The 23,205-nt window shown below is 39.7% G+C and overlaps 4 protein-coding genes and 1 long non-coding RNA gene across 7 annotated transcripts; 3 read left to right on the top strand and 2 right to left on the bottom strand.

Annotated features, from left to right (window-relative positions):
- The first annotated feature begins 1,476 nt into the window (after positions 1–1,476).
- Positions 1,477–5,380, top strand: LOC4334384 (25.3 kDa vesicle transport protein SEC22-1). 3 transcript variants are annotated; one of them, XM_015777490.3, is made up of 6 exons: positions 1,477–1,588; positions 2,630–2,870; positions 3,484–3,644; positions 3,728–3,874; positions 4,226–4,302; positions 4,943–5,380. In XM_015777490.3, exons 2-6 carry the CDS (start codon positions 2,683–2,685, stop codon positions 5,024–5,026), a joined length of 657 nt encoding a protein of 218 aa, XP_015632976.1. In that variant the 5' UTR covers positions 1,477–1,588; positions 2,630–2,682; the 3' UTR covers positions 5,027–5,380. The 3 variants fall into 3 exon arrangements, with proteins under 3 accessions (XP_015632976.1, XP_015632975.1, XP_015632978.1); XM_015777489.3 differs by having other exon boundaries at positions 1,477–1,790; XM_015777492.3 differs by having other exon boundaries at positions 1,477–1,804.
- Positions 5,381–5,870: 490 nt separating this feature from the next.
- On the bottom strand, positions 5,871–6,838 carry LOC9267929 (protein SKIP34). The gene is made up of 2 exons (XM_015777493.3): positions 6,283–6,838; positions 5,871–6,104 (listed from the first exon to the last, which is right to left on the bottom strand). The coding sequence occupies exon 1, from the start codon at positions 6,637–6,639 to the stop codon at positions 6,283–6,285; it is 357 nt and encodes a 118-aa protein (XP_015632979.1). The 5' UTR covers positions 6,640–6,838; the 3' UTR covers positions 5,871–6,104.
- Positions 6,839–8,881: 2,043 nt separating this feature from the next.
- On the top strand, positions 8,882–9,518 carry LOC107276852 (blue copper protein 1a). The gene is made up of 2 exons (XM_015774170.2): positions 8,882–9,059; positions 9,178–9,518. Exons 1-2 carry the CDS (start codon positions 8,882–8,884, stop codon positions 9,516–9,518), a joined length of 519 nt encoding a protein of 172 aa, XP_015629656.2.
- Positions 9,519–13,218: 3,700 nt separating this feature from the next.
- Positions 13,219–13,724, bottom strand: LOC107276226 (basic blue protein). Its single transcript, XM_015774832.2, has 2 exons — positions 13,532–13,724; positions 13,219–13,427 (listed from the first exon to the last, which is right to left on the bottom strand). Exons 1-2 carry the CDS (start codon positions 13,722–13,724, stop codon positions 13,219–13,221), a joined length of 402 nt encoding a protein of 133 aa, XP_015630318.1.
- Positions 13,725–18,238: 4,514 nt separating this feature from the next.
- Positions 18,239–19,412, top strand: LOC112938212 (uncharacterized). Its single transcript, XR_003241251.2, has 2 exons — positions 18,239–18,415; positions 18,521–19,412. It is a non-coding gene; the product is annotated as an uncharacterized lncRNA (long non-coding RNA).
- The last annotated feature ends 3,793 nt before the right edge of the window (positions 19,413–23,205 follow it).

The following is a 23,205-nucleotide window of genomic DNA, read 5'->3' as shown; positions in this document are numbered from 1 at the left end:
GAAAGAAATAGGCGAGTCTTCAAGAACGAGGAACTCTTAATGTCTCAGCTGATGATGAAAGTGCTGGACGAAGTGCAGCTATGGTCTGCTTGTGGGGCTAAAGACATCGTTTTTTCCCTTTTTTTGGTGATTGGTGATTGGCTGGCTTAAATTTCCAAAAAAAAAAGAAATCCATGTGTTTTCTTTAGAAAGGTCGTGACTCTTCCCTTTCATATGTTCCCTAGAGAAGAACCTTTTCATATTGCCCCTCTCTCTTATCATGCGACTAATCCTATGTGTTGTGTCACCGATGCCCACCTCCTCCCATTGCTGGTTGCTTGTGGGTCTTCCCAAGCAAGGAGCCTCTCTAACCAAAGACGGTGGTGATGACAACCATGGCAAGGCAACCGTTGACGGTGCTCGTGCAGCTTGTCATCCTCCTCTTTCTTCTTAGATCGCTCTCTCTCTAAGTGCACACGACATAGAGACATCGCCGAAAGCTAGTAGGATGTCGTAGAGAGGGGAGGGGATGAACAAACGTTCTTGAAAATTACTTCAAATTACAACGATCAAATTCAATGGCCCAAAACTTCCTGGTAACAATTTTAGCCAAGCAGAGAAAGCTAATCGGAACTTTTAGGGTTCTTCCTTAAGAATTTCGAAGCAGTTGTGAGTTGTTGTTCCAAGCATGAAGCACCCCTGTAAACACATAATAATATAGTAGGTGGCTAGCAGAAACAAAATACAAAAAAAACAAGTAAAAATAGGAAGAGGGCACACGGGACAAGACAAAGGGAGATAAAGATTTTTATGCGAAGTTCAGATCACAAGGATTCTACTCTCTATTGAGAAGCTTTAGAGAGTTGGGACTGTAGTATTAACCCTTTACCTCACCAAACAAGTATCTAGAAAGAAGCCTTTAGCCTCTAAGCCAACACCCCTAGGTTTCTTATGATTCCAAATGACCGTAAAGATTCCTAATTTAGATAACGTGTTTACACCACGACGGGATGAGATGGCGGTCGGGACTTCCGACTTCATATTTCGCTTATGCTCATACTTTTCAGCCAAAACTTGAATTTTTGAACTTTAAATTTTGAGCTAATTTTGGGGTTTTTCATCGAAGTTTATTTTTCAACCTTTACTTTTAGATAGCTAAGAACACGTATATAAAAGTTTTATTCACAAATTACTTTTTGTTTCCAAATATGCCATTCGGGTTATTGGGCCGTTTGCGAAATTTGTGAAGTGAAAGCTGCTATTTATTTATTTACTTATTTATTGAGAACGTGAAGGGGAAGTTTTGCTAAGGAGTAAAGGAGGAGTGTGTGCCTCGAGAACGGTGTAAAAGGGATCTATCCGGCCCTGGGCCGAAAATATCTGGGCTGTAGCTTTTGATGGGCTAATGTGGGGTGATTAGGCTTCTACTGCAATTCAGTACAAGTAAATTCAGTATTACTCCGTACTTAAGAGGAAAAGAAGAGAAGTGAAGAGGACGAAACGGCGGTGGGCTCTCGAAACTTCCGGGCTCCGGCGACTCCGCCGGCCGCGATCTCCTCCTCCTCCTCCTCTCCGGCTCTTCCCGGAGACGACCAACTCCCTCCTTCCTGTACGCTCCACCCCTCTCCCTCGATCTACTCCTCTCGCTTTCGCTCCAGCTCGTCCAGATCCGGCGGACCTGACGCGATCGCTTGCGCTTTTCCCCCCTTCCGACTACTCGCGGTTCGATCTAGTGTCTGCTGGCCTGCAGTGTGATATGTGTAGCTGGTAGCTGCTTGGTCTCGCAGCTCTCGCTGAAGCCTAGAACATGGGTGTGGATCTCGCGGTATTTTAGATGGTGTTTTCTTTGCTCTTTTTTTTTTGTTGATTATTTTTTTTACGTGGGTTGATTGGTTCGATCGTGATTTCAGCTATTTTTGGCCTCGTAGTTTGCTCCGGAGGATCGGATCGTGCTAATTGCCAAATTGATTCAATGGATTTGGATTGTCCTGTTTGCAGGGTTCGGGGTGCTGATTGACGCATTTAGTGTTGTGTGCTTGAGTAATGGCAATAGGGGAGTGGAGTTAGATGCATTTGGTCATGTGGTGTCTAAGTCATGTCTCATGCATGATGACGCAGATGTTGTAGTACGAGCACCCGTTAGTATTGGAAAAATTAGGTTTCGTTCATCTAGGGGAGTTATTAATGTAGTATATAAATCATGGAATTGACTGTTCTGGGTACTAGGTGAATTAAAAATAGGATTTGAATGTTTTGCCCCTGCATTTATGAATTTTCCCAGTGGTAGGTTATGTTTGCGAGCTGCTATGTGACGTGTTTAATGGTGGCATTCTTATTAAAATTTGTTTAGATTGAAACAATATATTTCGTATAAATGAATTAGGGTCCAATTTTTTACTTGCTGTTGATACGGATTTGTGCAATGGATTAGTCATCCTTAGTCACCGGAAAATATGTGATTCTAAAATTGCCCTAAGAAATGTGATACCGCAAAAATGCAAAATGACATGAAATGCTTGGGCGGTGGTGATGGTTTCTTTCCTGGATTGCTTATTTATATGTTGACTAGAAAACTAAGTATGTACTCTTATGAAGTATAAATAACACTTGAAGTTGGAACTACACCTGAAGCACCTTTTTTTCCTGGCAGGTTCATTTGGTATTCTGGTGCAGTTTGCAGTGGTTTCTGGCCTTCTTGACAAAATGGTGAAGCTGACAATGGTAGCACGTGTCACTGATGGCCTTCCACTGGCAGAAGGGTTGGATGATGGACGGGATCAGAAGGACGCTGACTTTTACAAGCAGCAAGCTAAACTTCTTTTCAAAAACTTATCAAAGGGGCAACATGAAGCCTCGCGGATGTCAATTGAGACTGGGCCATACTTTTTTCAGTATCCTTATGTTCTGTGTGGTTTTTTTATTTCCAAGCATCGTTAATGACTGTTGAATTTGTTCCATTCTTTTAAATCCATGCATTATGTGTGATATAGCATATCTGGGTGCTAAACATTTACATCTGAACATGCATAGTCATTCTTTTATATTGTTGATCAAGTTCGCTTGTTGCATCCATGAAACATTACATTTCTTTTCTGGTGATCAAGATTTCATCGTATGTAGGATAGTTGTATTAATCGCAAGTAAACAAGAACATTGGTAAACATTTGACGAACCTATGTGATTGTCTAGGTTAAATTAACAATCATACAATAGCTACTCTACTTTTCTATAGCATTCAATTATTTTTTAGCATCTTACAACTTGCAAGCATGTTGTACTTATTTGATACACTTGTTGATCTCGTTATTAGTATGTGAGGCCATTTATCAAAACTAACTTTAAGATCATAATCTTATTTAACCTGCTACTTGCATTGTGTTCTGTCGCGAAAAGATGGCATTCAGCTGTCAGCTAATGATATTCTTGTAATGCATTTTTTAGCTTCTATTGGTTTGCTCAGTTCATCGCAGTATGATCTTGTTGAACCTTAATTAAAATAAACAGTTACATCATTGAGGGGCGAGTATGTTATCTGACAATGTGTGACCGTTCTTATCCAAAGAAACTTGCATTCCAGTACCTAGAAGATCTGAAAAACGAATTTGAAAGAGTCAATGGCAGTCAAATCGAAACAGCTGCAAGGCCATATGCCTTTATTAAGTTTGGTATGTTTTTAGAATTTAATTCCAGCAATATTTTCATTTGTCTAAGTTCAACTGGTTCACAACTTATTCCTCTTTCTACCTAGACACATTCATTCAGAAGACTAAGAAACTTTATTTGGACACTAGAACCCAGAGGAATCTTGCGAAATTGAATGATGAGCTCTATGAGGTGCATCAGATTATGACTCGCAATGTTCAAGAAGTTCTTGGTGTCGGTGAAAAGCTAGACCGTAAGTTTGCAAATACCTCTTGGTTCTAACATTACCGTATATGTCCTGTTACAATAAACCATCAGATTTCTGTAACATGCATGAATCAGGCTTACTATGGAGGACCTTGTCCTTTCAATTACTTTCATATATTTGTTCAAAAGCTTATTTACAATAATATCGAATTACTGACTTAGTCTTTCTTTTTAATTTTCATTGCACCTTCATTTTTCTTTTTTGCATTTAACTGCCCTGATTCTGATGTTTCTAAAGATTTATACCCACCTTTACCTTTTCGCTTTCCTTTGCATTTCATTGTGTGATAACTGATATTATGGTTTGATTGAATCAAAATATTGCTCAATCTTGCAGAGGTCACTGAAATGTCAACTAGGTTGACTTCTGACACAAGAATGTATGCAGATAAGGCTAAGGATCTCAATCGCCAGGTAATCCATTTACACAATTGCATGCACTATTTTTTGCAGATGCATTTGTCAGCTGAGCTTGAGCATTTTTCATTAGAATTATTAGAGACATCGGTATTGATGTTACTCAAACAAGTGAAACAACATTTAAAATTGTTTATGGATCAATTTCTTCAGCATGTGCTATGCACTTTAATTAGCATCAAGTATGACATTAAAATCGCCTTTACTTTCAAGATCAAAATAAGTATAGTCACTATAATTGGTTGTTGCTGCAACAGTAACAAACATCTCCATGAGCCTACTGTTAGAAGCTGCACCCTTTGGCTAATAAAATAAAATGTTGTTTTTTATTTGTGTTTATTAGTTCACTATCTATGGGCAGCTGGTCAGTTTCATCAGATTATAGAAGCACCCAAACATTATTCAGTTGTGGGTGGTGGCTCAGGAGTTCTCTCCATCATTTATCTGAAGGCTTTCCTTCAGCAGCATGTCGGTTCAGAAGTCATGACTACTATACATTGTATCCACATTGGCATTTCGTAGTTTGTAACATAATGTTTGTCATGCGTTGCCCTTAATTTTAATCTGCATTTGTCTACATTTTATCTACATCTTTCAGCGTCTCATTTATGGTATGCACAAACCTTTTGGATTTCAGGCCTTGATTCGGAAGTATGCCCCCGTTGCCATTGTGATCGGTGTAGTTTTGATGCTCTTTTGGTTGAAGAACAAGATATGGTAACTGCACCAAATGAAGGAAGCTGGGCCTGCGTTACAACACTGGAGAAAGAAAAACAAAAAAATTAGGTTGATTCTGGATCAATAGTGCTTTGGTGACGTGTATCCCGTATCTGCCCATTCAAGCGAGTACTTCAGCTGCCCTTTTACCCTCCTCCTCACTACAAAGCTATTCAAGTCAATTCGTTGTAGCATAGGCCTTATGACGGACTTGATTTTGTAAATCCTTGGAACTGTACATATAAGAGCTCTGTAGAGTTGAGTTTTCGGTATTGGGATGGGATTGTATTCTTTTGCAAACTCAACTCATGTAAGAATTCAGGCTGAATATCGTATACTCCATATCTCTTGGACTTCATGCCCATGTTGCCTAAACGTATTATGCCCTGATTAGTTACATTTTGAGTAATTTTATGGTCACCGAAGATGCATGTATGGGGAGTTTTAGATTCTGAGAAATAGGGATCCAGCTGATGAGAATCTTGATAAGCTCAATTTGCAACCACAGCTTCTGATTAATTTTCTGGAATTTGCAACCATAGCTTTTTTTATCAAAACGAAAAGCTGTTGTTTAAGAGAGCTGTAGTTGCTAGAAACTCTCTTAAGCAAGCTCTTACTTGGGTAAAAAAATTGATACCTCCGATTCCTGATTTATGTATTAGGGACCGTGAATTCACTGACCAATGTGCCATCTACAAACCACTTAAAAATTAGGCTTGATAAGTTACGTGGAATAGTGGTTCGTTCCTTGCAATTCCAGCTATCTTTGTCGTGCGATTGCGTTTCGTCTTCTACGGTTTCAACCACTCTTTCAGAGAGCAAGAAACTCTGGAATTGCCGGCTTCAAGGATTAGAATGTTTTTTCTTTATTTCAAAAGGATGGATTAGAATGTTTCTACTGCTAATCACCATCATCTCAGCCTCTGATGATCCACAGTTCCACACAACACTGTAAGTAAGTAGTATATTACAAAGGCCTAAGCTCCCCTATGTGAAAATGGTAAGCCGCCCGTGCCACTCCAATCAGCTGATCATTCTGCAGCAGCAACACACACACGCCATGACACCAAACCGGTTGCAACCTGCAGATGAGACGATTGCCGGATCACGAAGATGATTGATGAAGAAGAACGCGAGAACAGAATTTGTCGAATTCCTACTGTTCGATTCTAACAAGAGCTAATGTGCAGAGAAAGGAAAAAAAAAGAGGAAGTCAATTCGATTTGATCAGCGAAGCTGAACCAACAATTCGTCTCACACCTAGGATGCGGAGGAAGAGGCTGCTGCGGCGGTGGGATCGGATTCGGCGGGAGACATCTCGTCGTCCTCCTGCTGCTGCTGCTGCTGCCGATCCTGGAGGCGCGCGCGCGTCTCCTGGATCCGCTCGCGCGCGGCGGCGGCCACCCGCTTCAGGCCGCGGCGCTTGCCGTACGTCTCCTCGAGGCGGCGCTGCAGCTCAGCGGCGCGGGCGCGGGCCCGCTCCAGCTCCGCCAGCGCCTCGGCCAGCCGCGCCCGCGCCGCCGCCAGCTGCGCGTCCGCCGCGGCCTCCCTCCTCCGCAGCTCCGCCGCCGCCGACCCCGGCCGCCGCGCGTCGGCGAGCCGCCTCCCCTCGCACATCCTCCGGCCGCGTCGCGTGGGGCTCGGCTGGGTCGCGGCCGGAAGGCGGAGGGAGGAGCAGTTTGGTGGGCACCTGGGCTTTGGAGTGGGTGGGTGGAGGTGGAGGTGGAGGTGGTGGTGGATTCGTTTCCCCCACTCTAATGGACTCCTCGGTCGTCCTCCTCACTCTCGCGTGGGCTTCCCTTTCCACCATCGTGACAAGCCGCGTCCCACGTACACTAGCCTCAGTTTTCATGACTATTTTCTTTTCTTAAAAAAAATTAAAATCCGGCTCCTATATAAAAAATCTGTCCATGTGATAATACTCCTTCCGTTTCATATTATAAGTCGTTTGATTTTTTTTAAGTTAAACTTCTTTAGGTTTGATCAAGTTTATAAAAAATATATTAGTATTTTCAATATAAGACAAACATATGATAAAAATACAGTTAATGAAACTAATTTGATATTTTAAATGTTATTAAATTTATCTATAAACTTTGTCAAACTTAACAAAAATTTGACTAGGAAAAAAAATCAAATGACTTATAATGTGAAACGAATAGAGTAGTTTTTTTTAAACGAAAGGCACAACACACCAATTCATCGAATATAGAAGGAGAGCTTTATTTACAAGTAAAAATAAAGCGAGAAAAAAATATTTATAGACAAGGCAGCCGCCTAAGGCAAGAACTCTGCTAGGTGTTTGGCTTCCGCCAAAGCGCCAATGTCCAAGATTTTGACTCTTCCTTAATGTTCGCAATAAGGACCAATGAGAATAGTTTCTTGTTCCGAAAGATTCTCTGGTTTCACTCCTTTCATACTTCCCAAGAGGTTAGGAGAATTAGGGATATGGTCCCTTTCTTAGGTACACCCTGGCATGTTGCTAGATTTTTCATCAGTTCTAAACTGTGGTCACTTACGTTCAGTTTGTCCACCTCATGGGGTCACAGACTATCTAGTTGACAATCGCTTCCCAAATTGTCCTTATGTATGTGCAATCCACCATTAGGTGAAGAGAGGTTTCATCTGTGCATCAGCATAATGGATAACTACCATTGTTCTGCCAGTCTCGAATCACCGGTCTATCTGATGTCCATACTCTATTCTGAATAATTAGCCACGTGAAGGTTTCATGGAGCCTAGGGTTTCCGAAATAAGTGGTCGTAGTTTATTTTGAACGACCCAAAGAATTATGCCTAGTAGGTTGAGGTGGTGGTGTATTCCCCATAGTTCATGAGATTTCAAGAGATATCGTGGGTCTCGTCCAGGGTTAGTGTGACATGTTGAATTGCCATCCACAGGATGACCTGCTGGTCAAGTTCCCTTAATTTAGACCTGTGCTATTTCCATTCAAATTTGTTTCTAAATTCACATTTGATTTTAGACACTGTACTTTGATTTGTGTTTGCCAAATGGCCGGATTTCTCTGAACCCCGGCGACGCGACGGCGATCCTTGCGGTGGCCGGCCGGCCCGGATGGTCGATCGTATGATGATTGATGAATGTTGTGTTGCCACGGGGATCGAGCATGGCCGGCGTTCGTGGCGACGACGACGACCCGGCCTAAAATGTCAAATCAAGAACGAGTCTCACACAAGCTTGGAACAACCCGAACGGAAATATTTGTCTCGTGCCGTGCATCTACGTAGCCCGATGATTCCAAGGCAAACGAATCAACAAAATTTGGAGCCAATATGGGCATGCGACTATGAAGTGCCGCCGTTGGCCTGCTCCTGTTTATGCTTCCGCTGTTCCGCACACATGTACAAGTCCATTTAGAGATAGACCTGGCCATGCCATTAGTAACTAATATATATATTATGTACTCCCTCCGTTTTAGGTTATAAGACGTTTTGACTTTGGTCAAAATCAAGCTGCCTTAAGTTTAAACAAGTTTATAAAAAAATAGTAATATTTTAAACCTAAGATAAATTTATTATAAAAATATAATCAATTATTGATTCGATGAAACTAATTTAGTATTATAAATATTACTATATTTGTATGTAAATTTAGTCAAACTTAAAACAGTTTGACTTTAATCAAAGTTAAAACACATTATAACTTAAAACGAAGGGAGTACTATATTAATCCAAGTGATTAGTGTACTAAGCTCTATCCGTCTATAAATACATGCAAAAGCCTCTGAACTTGCCAAGCCAGTGAAACTGAGCACACAATAATCTGCAGCTCGAGATAAGATTTGCCCCCTGCAAAGTCATCTCTAGCTAGCTTGGAACACATAATCTGCGATCGATCGATGGCTTCCAAGCAAATGCTCGCTGTCGCCGCCGCCGCCGTCGCCCTCGCCGTGCTCCTCCCGGCGCGCGGCGCCGCCGCCACGGAGCACATGGTGGGCGACGGCAATGGCTGGATCCTCGGGTTCGACTACGCCGCATGGGCCGCCACCAAGCAGTTTAGGGTCGGCGACACGCTAGGTAACGGAAAAGCCTCGTCGCCGCCGTCGTTGTCGCCGTCGGCGGCGGCGGCGGCGTGCACACGATCGATTCTTTCTCGGCGCGCGACAAGCTAGAAACTGACGGTCGCGGCGTGCAGTGTTCAGGTACAAGGGCACCAACCACACGGTGGTGGAGGTGGGCGGCGCGGACTTCAAGGCGTGCAACAAGACGGCGAGCGCGAACGAGTGGAGCTCCGGCGAGGATCGCGTCGCGCTCGACAAGGAGGGCAGGCGGTGGTTCTTCTGCGGCGTCGGCGACCACTGCGCCAAGAACATGAAGCTCAAGATCACCGTCATCGCCGCCGGCGCGCCCGCCCCCGGGGCTTCGGAGGCGCCGCCGCCGCCGTCCAGTGCCGCCGGCAAGGCGCGCGCGCGCGTCGCGCACGCGGCGGCGGCGGCGGCGGTGACCGCGGCGGCCGCGGCCATGCTCGCGCTCTAGGCTTCAACATTTTCTAGTACCCATAGTCGAGCACTTTAATTTGATCGTGTCAGTCATCAGTGAGTGCATTTTCGTAGTGTTATTTTTCCTTCGTGTCGTTGGTGTGTTATACTGTGCGTGCATGTTAGATGCGATTTCGTTGTTTTTATTTCTCGTGTTGTTGATGATTAATTTCATTCGGTTAACGAAACTACCACTATTCGTCTCATTGTCTGCTTATAATACTGATGATCTGGGGTGTCCTACCATCTTTTCTTGCTCAGATTTGAAAATAAAAGTTTGTCGTTCTTATCTTTTTTTAAAACATAGTACAAATGCAGACGTCCAGGTGCTCATAATGCGCACGTACTCACCCTTATAAATACACATGCACACATTACCCTTATGAGCATATTCGAAAGACTGAGCCAATATATCTTGAGATTGTCTGTGTATGTAGATTGTCCCATGGTAGTGTGCCTTGTTTGGAACTTTTGAATTTCAAAGGATTTTCGTTGAAATTGAACTGATTTGTGTGAAAAATCTTGTTGTGGGCTTTGGCTCATGGGCAACGTAGGAAAAAAAACACATAGAGACATAAAAAACGTAGAAATTAAGGTGATATGTACAGTTAAATCCTTAGGAATTCTAAAATGCGGCAAATTATTGAAACCGTTTGTTCGGATAGATGCTTGTTTTCCATGAGATCTAACCTAATCTTAGAACTCCACAAAAAATCCCCTGAATGGAGTCATTCCATAGTAGTGTAGAAATCTCAAATCAACATTCTTTTGTTCCAAAGGAGCGCTGCCAAGGATTATTAATTAAAACGCCAAATATCTTTTTTAGTCAACGAGAGTACAAAACGCCAAATATCTATGACCAAAGTACAGTACGTACTTGAGCGGTTACAACCAATGCCTTTATGCTCTTTCACTCTATAAATTCTGCTAGATGCTGCTTGAACTGCGCATTTCTGAACTTTTCATGAAGGCCTGAAACTGAACAAGACTATACGAGCCTGATGAAGGTGGATTCTAAACACTTGAGCGGATGTCCACTTATTAAGTGCATGTCAACTAAATGATCATAAAAAAATTTTAAAACAATTTACAAGATAGATTGATATATAATATATCACTATACAAACATGCAACTTAAAATTCAACTTTTATAAGTTGTAACAAAAATAACAAATTTAATTGTGAATATACCTATACTAATCAGAGTTTGATTTGTTATTTTTGATACAACTAGCAAACATGCCCGTGCGTTGCAACGGGTGAAAAAAACGTAACGATAATATACGTTTTTCATGCATAACCATGTCGATGACAATCAGAAAATTGGAACATCTTAAATGTAATAGCCCAACCTCGATGATGGCAACCTTACGATGTTTGCTTTACCTAAAATAATTGGATTATTCATATGACAACATGCATATAATCTAAAATATTCTTTTAATCTTATTCTTGCAACCAATCAAATCCTACATTGCCTCGTATGGTCAAGTCTACACAAAATAGAGTCCCTGTCCACTCTTCTCTATATAACAATTAAAATATGTTTATTTTCTAAGATTATTTCATATAATATATTATCAAGAATAGTAGCTATACTTCACAAAAATAGTATGATAATTGCCTACGAAGATGTGCAGGGTCTCCAATACAGGAGAATAGATGACGAAACAAAAGCCGTGTAGGAGATGGAAAAAAGTCGATGGATCCTATCCGACCACGTGTCTATCAATTTAGCGCTTTTTTCTAATAGTTTTTTTCCACGTATGCTTCTTTTTTCTTTTTTATAGACGATGGAAATATTTTTTTCTCGTGTGTTTTTTTACGGACTATGGAACTTTTTTCTAGCGCGTTTTCTTTTATGCTTTTTTCTGACATTTTTTCCTCACGCATTTTTTAAACCGTTTTTATTTTCTCACGCATTTATTTCTTTTTTAATATACGGTAGAAACTTCTCTATTTAAATAGTTAGATTAGATTAGATTAGAGATAAAGAAGAGATATAAACAGACTACTAAAACGACGAATATAAATTAGACTTTTTCCGCCCTTTTTATTTTTTAGTGCATTTTTTTACGAAAGGTTTTTTTCACCACTTTCTTATAGTGTCGAACCTTTCTAGATATAAATAGGATTCCATTTTTTTTACCGCGTCACATATAGTTTCTTTTTATTTTGAATCGGACTTTTTTTATATATTTTTTTCACCCTTTTTTTTACCGAGTCGATGGAGTCGGATTCGTTTCGATTTTTTTCCTTTTTTTTTGGCTTTTTTTGATCGTACATGTTTGTTTTTTCTCCGCCCCTTTTTTTGATTGGAATTTTTTTATTTTTTCGGTCTGGTCGATTTTTTTACCGTGTCACATATAATTTCTTTTTATTTGGAATCGGACAGTTTTTTAAATTTTTTTCGCCCTTTTTTTACCGATTCGTTTCGTTTTTTTCTGTTTTTTGCCTCGTATTTTTTGGATCGGACAAATTTGTTTTTTTTCCATTTTTTCGCTCCGTTTGTTTGATCGGACCTTTTTTTCCTCCCGGTTTTTTTCTCCGTTATTTGATCGGACTCTTTTTTTCGCCCGGTTTTTTTCCCTCGGTTTTTTTCGCCAGGTTTTTTTTGTTTTTTTTCGCTCCGTTTTTTCGGATAGGACGTTTTTTTCTCCTTTTTTTGGATCTGACTCTTTATTTCGCCCGATTTTTTCGCTCGGTTTTTTTGACGGACGATGGAAGCACTTATTTTTTAAGTAGTAGAGATAGAGATAAAGATAGAGAAGAGAAGTGATAGAGATAGAGATAGAGATTTATTATTTATTTATTAGGTATATATAGATTAAATCTAAAACATAAAATTAAAACCGACTCAAATACGAATAACATACCAAGGAAACATCTTCAATTTTTATTTTTTATAATAGTAGAGATTTTTTTAGGTGCGGCTTTTCTTTTTCTTTTTATGTACTTTTCTTCTTTTGTTCTCACCTTTTTTTATTTTGTTTAATAAAAAAATAACCTCAAATACCTTATTGCAAGATTACAGGGACTCAAATATAAATAAAAAATTACAGGGACTCAAGTGCAAACCCAAAAAATAAAATCATACAAAAACGGAATGCTCTCGTCCTGTAGGTTCCGTTTTCGTAAACAGATCTTCAATTCGGCACATGAATTTTTTTTCCACCAAGATGTATTTTTATCATGGTATATATTGAAACGGAGAGGAGCTGTGCGGATCTCGGACTCAGGATTTTTATTTACGGGAGTACAATACAGGAATCGGATTGTTTTTGTACGGAAAGTTTTTTTTCCTTTTTATAGGGATGTAGGGAATCGGACTCTACTTTTTTTTTCTCCCGGTTTTTTTCTCTTTTTTTTTGGATCGGACTCTTTTTTTCGTCCGGTTTTTTCGCACGGTTTTTTTACGGACGATGGAAGTACTTCTTATTTTTTAAAGTAGTAGAGACTTGTAAAAGTCGAATTTGAACTTGCATGTTTGTGGAGTGATATATTGCATATGAATCTATCTTGTCAAATTTTTTGAATTTTTTCATACCCATTTAGTTGACATATAATAAATGGGTGGATCTCCACCTAGGTGATTAAAAGTGTTTCCCGAGCCTGATTCATCATTCATGCATGGTTGCTTTTTATTTGAGAGTGAGCTAGCCATTCTGACGTGACTGAGAGTATGACACCAACACCAGCTAGTGGGTGACGGCGACGGCGAGCTTCATGCCGGACTGGCAGTGTCCGTCGAAGCTGCAGATGAAGAGCCACCGCCCTGCCTGGTTCAGCGCCACCGTGTCGTCGCCGGAGCTCAGCGTCGGCGCGTTCGCCGGCGCCACGCACGCCTCGAAGCTCCCCTCGTCCTCCACCACCACCACGTTGTGCGCGCCCTCCGCGTACAAGAACTCTACATCTCACATCGATCACGCCATTGATGAGCTCGTACATATGTCTGCCTGAATTATTTGAGCTAGAAATTTAGGAGAAACTGATGCTCAATTTGATTATTACCTAGCGTGTCGCCGACCTTGAACCTCTTGCCGTGAGCCCAAGCGTCGTAGTCGACGCCGTTGTCCCAGCCGGAGTCGTCGCCGACCCGGTACGCCGTCGCCGACGCGGTCGTCGCCGGGAGTGAACCGGCCACGGCGGCGGCGACGACGACCACGACGGCCGCCAACTCGAGCGTGATCCTACGAGAAGCCATTGGCCGCAACGGATCAGCTTGGGGATCGATGCTTCACTGAGAATCAGTGAACAAACCACGCTGTTCGATCGATCGTGTTCATGTCTACATATATATAGCATCACTGGCTCAGGTTGTGATTGAGAAAAGACGCGCGGCTTGCGGTGCCATCGATGTGAGCGACGCCGCGACGACGGAGTTGGCTTGGCTTGGGATTTTGACGAGTTCATGCAAGAATCCACCAAGTTTTTTTCCTTGTTTTTTGAGACGAAAATCACAGTAGTTTTCGGTTGATCGAGTGAAGCCCAGCCCATCTATCTCCCGGCTTTTCCAAGGTGATGGGCCTACTGCTGCCAGTTGGCGTGGGCTTTGGGCCGGCAATCATTTTTTCATTGGAAAAAGTATACTTTGACTCCCTCAACTATTGGCCGAGTATGATTTATATTCTCCAACCACGAAACCGGGTATATCGATGGCCTTCGCTGGCGGTCGAGGCAATAAGTCATCTCTTATTGGCCACCGGGGCACCGATGGCCTTCGCTGGCCTTCCGTCTCCGTTGGCTTGTCCTGTCGGCACACGAGATGACTTGTGGCGCCCACATGTCGGTGGGTCCCACTATTTTTCTGTGTAAATGACATGTCAGTCCCACGTATTTTTGTTCTTTTGTTTTTACTCTAAAATGCCACGTAAGCGACACGTTAACGACACGTGTGACGAAGACCGGGTCAACACTGTCACGTAGGCGCCACGTCAGCTAAAACCGCTTCCAAAACCACTCATGGATATGGTTTGCACCAGTTTTGATAGTTGGAGGAGTCGATATACCTGGTTTTGTGGTTGGAGGTTATGAATCATACTCGGGTCATAGTTGAGGGAGTCAAAGTATACTTTTTCCTTTTTCATTTGAAGAAATGGTCCAGCGTTGAGGGATTCGGGTTTTATTATCGTTTTTTACTGGATATGGTATTAACTAGCTGGGTGGCCCGCGCAATTGCGCGGCTAGCACCCATAATAAAATTATATATTTTTTTAATATGATTTTACTTAAAATTTATTAAATAGATATCTCATTGTCTTAAGTTCTTGTTAACAGTCACACCAGTTGCTACCACTTACTTATGTCATTTTCTTCTTTTTATTTGCCTACTCGATCTACCACTGTTTCTATTTATTTTCCTTAGAACCTTTACAAATTGGATTGTATAGTTTTTAGAGTTTATTGGGTTTCGTTTTTATAATTTCTAGAAGTCGCGTCAAACGCTGCCATTATACTCCTCTACGGCCCGTCCACTACCTCTTCTCTTTATTGTCATTGGGATTTTAAAAACAAATATAATTATCTTTCTGGGTTCATTTTTTACTTTCTGTAAGTCCTGCCAAACCATTAGCAGCTTTGCCACTGTACTCCTATACGTTGGCCCATCGCCTCCCTAGTTTATTGTCATTGAGATTTTAAAATCGAACATAATTATCATTGGGTTTTTTTACTATTAGAAGTCCTGAACCTTTAAAAAATGGACCTGGTAGTTTTTAAAGGTTATTGTCTCATTGGGTTTCTTTTATATATATATATAATTTGTAGAAATCCCGTCAAACGCTGCTACTATACTACTCTACAGCCCTTCCGCTGCCTACTTTTTATTTTCATTGGGTTTCTAAAAATCGAACATAACTATCGTTGGAATTCATTATTTACTTTCTAGAAGTCCCGCCAACTGTCGGCGGCACTGTCACTGTACTCCTTTACGACCCGCCGGCTGCCTCTTCTTTTTATATTCACTGAGATTTTAAAAAATCGAATATGATTATCATCGAGGTTTATGTTTTTACTTTATGAAAGTCCTGCCGACCACCTTGCCCGGTTACTTCACGGCCTGCCCGTCGTCACTCCTTTTAATCGCCATTAGGATTCTATTTGGTGTTTTATTAATAGTTTTTAAATTTCCTATCAACCACCACTACTCTAATCATTTATAGGCATGTTACTTAATTAATCTCATCATGTGTTTTAGATGGTCTTTTCTTTCGGTAGTTTTATATTTTATCACCAATTTTAGTTATTTATAAATTGTATTCCTTGTTGAAATCTTAGTTTTCTTTTTCTAATTTCAGAATTTATTTTATTTTTGTTTTGAATTTTAATTAATATCGTATTGTGTTCTTTTAATATTATTATTTTTTATTTTCAATTTTAGTTGTTTCAAAATTGTATTCCTACTTGAAATTTTTTTAATTTGTCTAATTTCGGATTTTATTTTATTTTTATTTCGAATTTTAATTAATTTTGAATTGGGTTCTTATGTGTACTCTTATTTCAATATTGCTTATATTTAATTCCGAATTTTGGTTAATTTTAAATTGTATTCCAACTTGAACTTTTCTTTTCTTTTCTTTTTCTACTTTCGTGTTTTTTATTTTTTTTATTCCGAATTTTAACAATCTCGTATTGGGTTTTTATATGGACCGTTCTTTCAATATTGCTTAATTTTAATTCCGAATTTTAGTAATTTTTAAATTGTATTTCTAGTCGAACTCTTCTTTTCCTTTTTTGCTAATTTCAGATTTTTTTATTTTTTATACCGAATATTAATTAATCTCGTATTGGGTTCTTATAAGGACTCTTGCCTATTTTTATTTCCAAATTACAGTTATTTTTAAACTGTATTTCTAGTTGGACTCTTTTTTTCTTTTTCTCTGATTAATGTGGGAATTTCTAGCCCCACAGCGAACGTGGTGACCCACATAATTGCACGGCTAGCATCCATATAAAATTTTTTCTATACATGATTTTACTTAAAATTTGTTAAGTAGTTTTCTCGTTGTTTTAGGGTTTTGAAAGGCCGACCTTTATCATCCATGGGTTTATAATTTTATAGTTTTTAAAAGTCATATCAATCGTTACTCCATATAGATTTACCATGGCTTCTATTTATCCTCCTGAGAACTTTTAAAATCTGGATCTTATATTTTTTAGAGTTAATTGTCTCGTTGGGTTTCGTTTTTATAATTTCCAAAAGTCCCGTCAAACGGCATCACTGTACTCCTTTACACCCCACCCGCTGCCTCCCCTCTTTATTGGAATTGGGATTTTTAAAACCGTACAAAATTATCATTGGAATTTATTTTTTAAATTTCTAAAAGTCCCGCCAACCACCATGACCGTGTCACCATGCTGCTTAATGGCACGCTTGTCGTCCCTCCTCTAATCATCATTGGGATTCTATTTGGGGTTCATTGGGCTTGTTGTCTCTTCCCTTTTTATTCTCATTTGTCACCGTTGTGTTGTAGATGAACTATTTTTTTAAAAAAAATCCATATACTTCATTCTTATATTTTAGTTATTTATATATTTTGTTTCTACTCGAACTCTTATAATTATTTTCAATTATCGGAATTTATTTTATTTTTTATTTCAAATGCACTCAATTCGGTGTATGGGCCTAAAATTTAAGTCTTAAGTCCATAATTTTAATATGTATTGGAAGTGACATATTTTTTCAATATTCTCTGTATCTTCGATGCTCTTAAATTTGGTTATATTTTAGCTGAGTTTTGTGGAGGATTTCTTTGTATAATATCGGTACTGATGTGGTGGCGGCACGCTGGTTGTGGGCCGCTCATTTTGATCGATGTTCATCTTGAAGCTAGGTGATTAGGACGAATTCAGCCTATATCCTACAAAAAAATGCTGAGCCTACATATAATATTTTCCTACAGTCAAGCCCATTCTGTTTTACCGATTGCAATGCTAGAAGGGGTGATTATTTTATTGTTGCCTAGTATTTTGTTGGGTCATACACAGTAACAATGGGAAACTGGGAATCGGACATAACCATGGGAGTCAAGTCACGATGGGAATCGGAACTATTCAAAATTTTGCCTACCTATTGTTGTTCTTTTTCCTATATATTGTTGTTCCTTTTCATGCTTTAGTTAATTAGGAAAGGAAAACTAATGTACCATGACTGTTTCCTGCCAACACGAACACGTGCTTGTATCATATTTTGAATTGTAAAGGGTTCCAAATCAAAACTTTTATATAGATTTGTATTAAATCTCAATCGTCATAATTTGGACCCATCACAATCTAATGGTGTAGATTTTTTTTTCTTTGATTAACATGGGAATTTCTAGCCCCCACAGCGAACGTAGTGTCTCCTCTCAAAGCTGTCTTAATAATATAATAGATAGATAATTGACAAGATTGAACCATATGTGATGTATTATTTCACAAAAAATGCATGTTCAAATTCAATATTCGTAGTCGAATATGTTATTTTTGTTTCTATTTGTGTAAGTCCATTTGAAACTTTGCATCTTTATGGAATGACATACCTAATAATGATATATTATGTTAATTTATTTTAAACTTTTTGATGATAATTTAAATGGCATACAAAAATGAGGGGATTTTTCCCAATATTGCATATCATTGCAAAAGTGAATGTAAATACTAAATATTTTTTTGTTGGACAGGTAATACTAAATATGTATAAACTGAATGTTGTTGATCTTGGTTAGGTGGAAGGCGCATTCGTGCAAGGGATCGGCTTCTTCACGAACGAGGAGTACGCGACCAACTCCGATGGGCTGGTCATCCACGACAGCACGTGGACGTACAAGATCCCCACCGTGGACACCATCCCCAAGCAGTTCAACGTCGAGCTCATCAACAGCGCCCGCGTTCACAAGCGCGTCCTCTCCTCCAAAGGTGAAATCATCGTCTTCTTCCTTTGATCCTTTTTCTCAAACGCATGAGCAATGAAATCGTAAAGGAACTCGAAATCTGAAACTGTTTTGCGATCCATCTTGGCAGCGTCCGGTGAAGCCGCCGCCGCTGCTGGCGTCGTCGGTGCACTGCGCGATGAGGGAGGCGATCAATCAGGGCGGCCAGGAAGGAGTTCGCCGGCGCCGGCGGCTCGGCGATGACTTTCCAGATGGACGTGCCGGCGACGATGCCGGCCGTCAAGGAGCTCTGCGGCCTCGACGTCGTCGAGAGGTATCTCGAGAGCTTTACTGCCAAAGCCTAGAGATAGATGATGATGGTTCATTGGCTTCGCTTGCAACATTAAGGGAGAATAGCTAATATGGTCTCTAAAGTTTCGCTCCTGGGTTATTTTAGTCCTTAATCTTTCATATTATCCAAACAAGTCCTTTAAATTTGTCATGTGGGCTAATATAGTCTCTGGTTCCACTAAAATCGTCACATAGACATGCCATGTCACCTTCCTATGCAAAATCTATATGATAGAAAATAAAAAACAAAAGGAAAAATTTAAAAAATATATATGGTATATATAAGAGCAAAAATATACCTTAAAAGGGTGAAAAAAGAAGTATATTTTTTCATATGGTTATGTCTAATTCACCCTTATATTTATTTTTCTATGATATACGTAAAGGTAAATTGGACAATTCATCATAGATTTTGCATGAATGATGACATAACATATCCATATGATGATTTTAGTGGACCCAAGGACTATTCTAGGTCTTATGACAAATGTTAAGGATTTTTTTGGACCATTTAAAAGGTTAGGGACTAAACTAATCCTACAGAGAAACTTTAGGGACTGCTGGCTCGTTTGTTGATGCATGAAGAAGAAAAGTATTTTTCTTTTTGAAAAAAAACCAGTATATGTATGAAAATCATATGCGATTATGCATGGTAATGTTACTACCTTTGCCTGATGACTCATCCACAGTAATAGGCCTTTTCTGCTGCTACCAGTTGAAATAAGATTTGCCGGTCCATATTCATCCACCACGTGTATGGGCCAGCAATCTTATCTCATTTGAAGAAACAGCCCAACGTTGAGGGTTTCGTGTCCATGTATTTTATCTTGTCGTAGCGTTCACGAAAAAAATATATTTTATCTTGTCGTAGTTATCGGTAGAAATAACTAGCAAACATATTTTATTGTTTGCACTGTGATCTACTCCAATTCAAACGAGCTAGCTAGATTTTCAGAACTTACATGATTGGCTATTGCTGGGGTCAATATCATCAATATAATATAATAAAGTTACTCAGGTCGGATGTACTTATATCAATTAGACAAAGCCTTTAAATTTGTTTCTCTTCGATAATGGAAATCAATCCAATTAGACAAAGATATCGAGCTTGACAATCTGATCGGGATGGGTCGTTGGTCCAACTTGTCTCTATTCGGGCAGCAACTGGCAAGGTATTCTGGTTCATCAACTCTCTCGATCGGTCCCGGGCTCCAAAGTCAAATTCGATCCTGCAACGCCATCGTGCTTCCAGAAACGAATAACACGATTGCTTTCACTTTAAACATGATTGCTTTGAAAAACTCGACAACTCATCCTAACAGCAGGTACAATTGCAGTACAATAGCATTATATAAACCAACTATAACCACGTATCGATAAGAAAATAGAAGAGAGAAAAAAAGCGGGCTACAAATTTATACCTAACTGTAACACGTACTATAAGACGTTACGTGTGTATGAGATGTGGGATCGGGTATTAATTGTGTAGTATATTTTTATAGTTAATTATTGTATGAATGGATTATTAGATTAGCTATAGATGATTTAGAGCCAGTAGTTGGCTGTGCTATTAAACTTACTCTAATTAGATTGGCATCAATTACTGCCATAAAGCACTGTTAAATACTACTATGGCTCTCTAAATTGTTAGCTTTTTAATAAAGTGGTAAGAACCAAGAAGTCTCCTTAATCTAGCTGGCGGCACTTCAATTGGTGTAATTAAGATAGCAAAAATATAGTACAGTAGTAACTGTCACGAGTTACGCCCAGTTGAATTATCGATCACCAATCACCTCAGACTTGGAGAGTTGAGCCTGTTTGGATGGCCAATCACCTCACACACTCACACATGCTTACCCAACCTAGCCAAATACGGAGTATATCGCTAATAAATTGATGGCCACATATTAGACATGACATATGGGATTTGGATATAAAATTTCTTGATAATCCATAAGTATGAAAATGAAACAAACTATAGGGTACTTTTCTGCGATCCGTTTTTGGGTAAGCCCCCACGCCATCTTAATTAAGGAGGCGACTCAGGTAGCAACGAACAAAGCCGCAAGTCAAATCTGCTGGTCCTAAATACATCTTGGTCTTCGTGGAGGTGCGTCATCCAGGACATCAAGGAGCATTCTCGTCAACACTCTGCTGGCATCGTAAAGTGTGATCCAGTCATGGCAGTGAAAAATCATTTGGAGATTACCACCGTGTTTAGTTTCAAAATATTTTTTCAAACTTCTATCTTTTTCATCACATCAAAATTTTTCGGTGCACATAAACTTCTAACGTCCTATTTAGATGTGACTAAAACTTTTAAGTCTCTATCACATCGAATGTTTGGATACTAATTATAAATATTAAACGTAGGCTATTAATAAAACTCATCCATAATCTTGAACTAATTCGCGAGACGAATCTATTGAGCCTAATTAATCCATGATTAGTCTATGTGATGCTACAGTAAACATTCTCTAATTATAGATTAATTAGGCTTAAAATATTTATCTTGCAAATTAGCTTTCATTTATGTAATTAGTTTTGTAAATAGTCTATATTTAATACTCTAAATTAGTGTCTAGATATAGGGACTAAAGTTAAGTCTCTGGATCCAAACACCACCTAAGGGCCTGTTTAGTTCCCCAAAATTTTTTCCCAAAAACATCACATCGAATCTTTGGACATATGTATGAAGCATTAAATATAGATAAAAAGAAAAACTAATTGCACAGTTATGGGGGAAATCGCGAGACGAATCTTTTAAGCCTAATTAGTCTGTGATTAGCCATAAGTGCTACAGTAACCCACATGTGCTAACGACAGCTTAATTAGTCTCAAAAGATTCGTCTCGCGGTTTCCAGGCGAATTCTGAAATTAGTTTTTTCATTCGTGTCCGAAAACCCCTTCCGATATCTGGTCAAACGTCCGATGTGACACTCAAAAATCTCCTTTTCCCCAACTAAACACACCCTAACTTTTCCGTCATATCGTTTCAATTTCAACCAAACTTCCAATTTTGGCGTGAACTAAACATAGCCTACATCCGTAGAGTTTGATGATGGTTTCCTTCAACTTGATAGAACTTTCTTAGAGCAGGTAAAATTAATAGTGTGTGATAAGGACTCCACGTCAGATAGAATTTTCTTAGAGCAGGTAAAATTAATCTGGATTTTTCACATTTTGGTCTTTTTAAAAAACTTATTTCACAAATAGACCCCTAGAAAAACTTATCCCAGAAATGGTCCTTTTTGGGGCGCCAGAGTGGCTGGCGCCGTCGTCCAACGGGACGGCGCCAGCCTCTCTGGCGCCGTCCTCCTGCCACCGTGGCACACGCGAACCGACGTGGCAGGAGGAGAGCGCCAACATGGCTGGCGCCGCCCTAGAGAGGAGGGCTGCTGGCGCCGCCCCATCCCCCACCACCCCTCGCCTCCATTCCTGTTTCTTATAGAGTTGTAACCTTTTTATTTTTGTTTTATTTTTTCGGATGTTTTTTCGCACTTAGGATCACGATACAACCAGCCACAAAAAAAAATTTAAACTCGAACGAAATATAGCATACCACTTAGCCTACTTTGCACCTTCATCAAAATTAGACCATAACTCCTTTAGTAAAACCCTTTGATCAACATGTTAAACATAATGCACTCTACCACTATATGAAATTACTTAATCTCTAATTCAAAATATAACCACATGAAATGATAGCCATAAGTTAAACAGTACACAGAGATGCAGTTTTTTTTATTTTTATTTTTTTGATATTTTATTTTCACACTTAGGAGAATACAAGAACCAACCATAGAAAAAATAAACTCAAACAGACAAAATATGTGACTTGTAGAATTTTCCAAAGCTCTATCGAAAAATCATTCGGGTGTCATTTATTAAAATAGGCGTAACTTTCTCATACGGACTCGAAATCAGGAAAATAATATATCCACGGACATTTACAGAAAAAGTTACATCCAATTTTCCCCCGCTTTGCTGGGTTCGGCGATATTAAAACCTCCAAATTCCGCTTGCAAGATTGTGTTTTCGAGGAGAGAAGTTTTTCGGTAGAGCTTTGAAAAATTCCACAAGCCACATATTTCGTCCGTTTGAGTTTATTTTTTATATGGTTGGTTCTTGTGAGTTCCTAAGTGTGAAAAAAATATCAAAAAAATAAAATAAAAATAAAAAAGTTGCACATCTCTCTCCTATGCATAGTTCGGAGAGAGAGGAGAGGAGAGGAAAAATTCTACAGGTCACATATTACGTCCATTTGAGTTCAATTTTTCTATGGTATGTTCTTGTGTGTCCTTAAGCGTGAAAAAAATATCAAACAAATAAAACAAAAATAAAAAATTTCGGGGGTGGGGGGGCGCCAGCCACTCTAGTGCGCTCCCCCTAGCCACCTCAGCATCGCACCGCCACGTCGACAGGGGGACGGCGCCAGCCACTCTGGCGCCCCAAAAAGGATTATTTCTAGGATAAGTTTTTTCA

This window comes from Oryza sativa, chromosome 3 (genome assembly GCF_034140825.1).
Source record: "Oryza sativa Japonica Group chromosome 3, ASM3414082v1".
In the NCBI taxonomy this organism is placed as follows: domain Eukaryota; kingdom Viridiplantae; phylum Streptophyta; class Magnoliopsida; order Poales; family Poaceae; genus Oryza; species Oryza sativa.
Note: the sequence above shows the minus strand (reverse complement) of the source record. Positions and strands in the feature narration are given on the sequence as shown.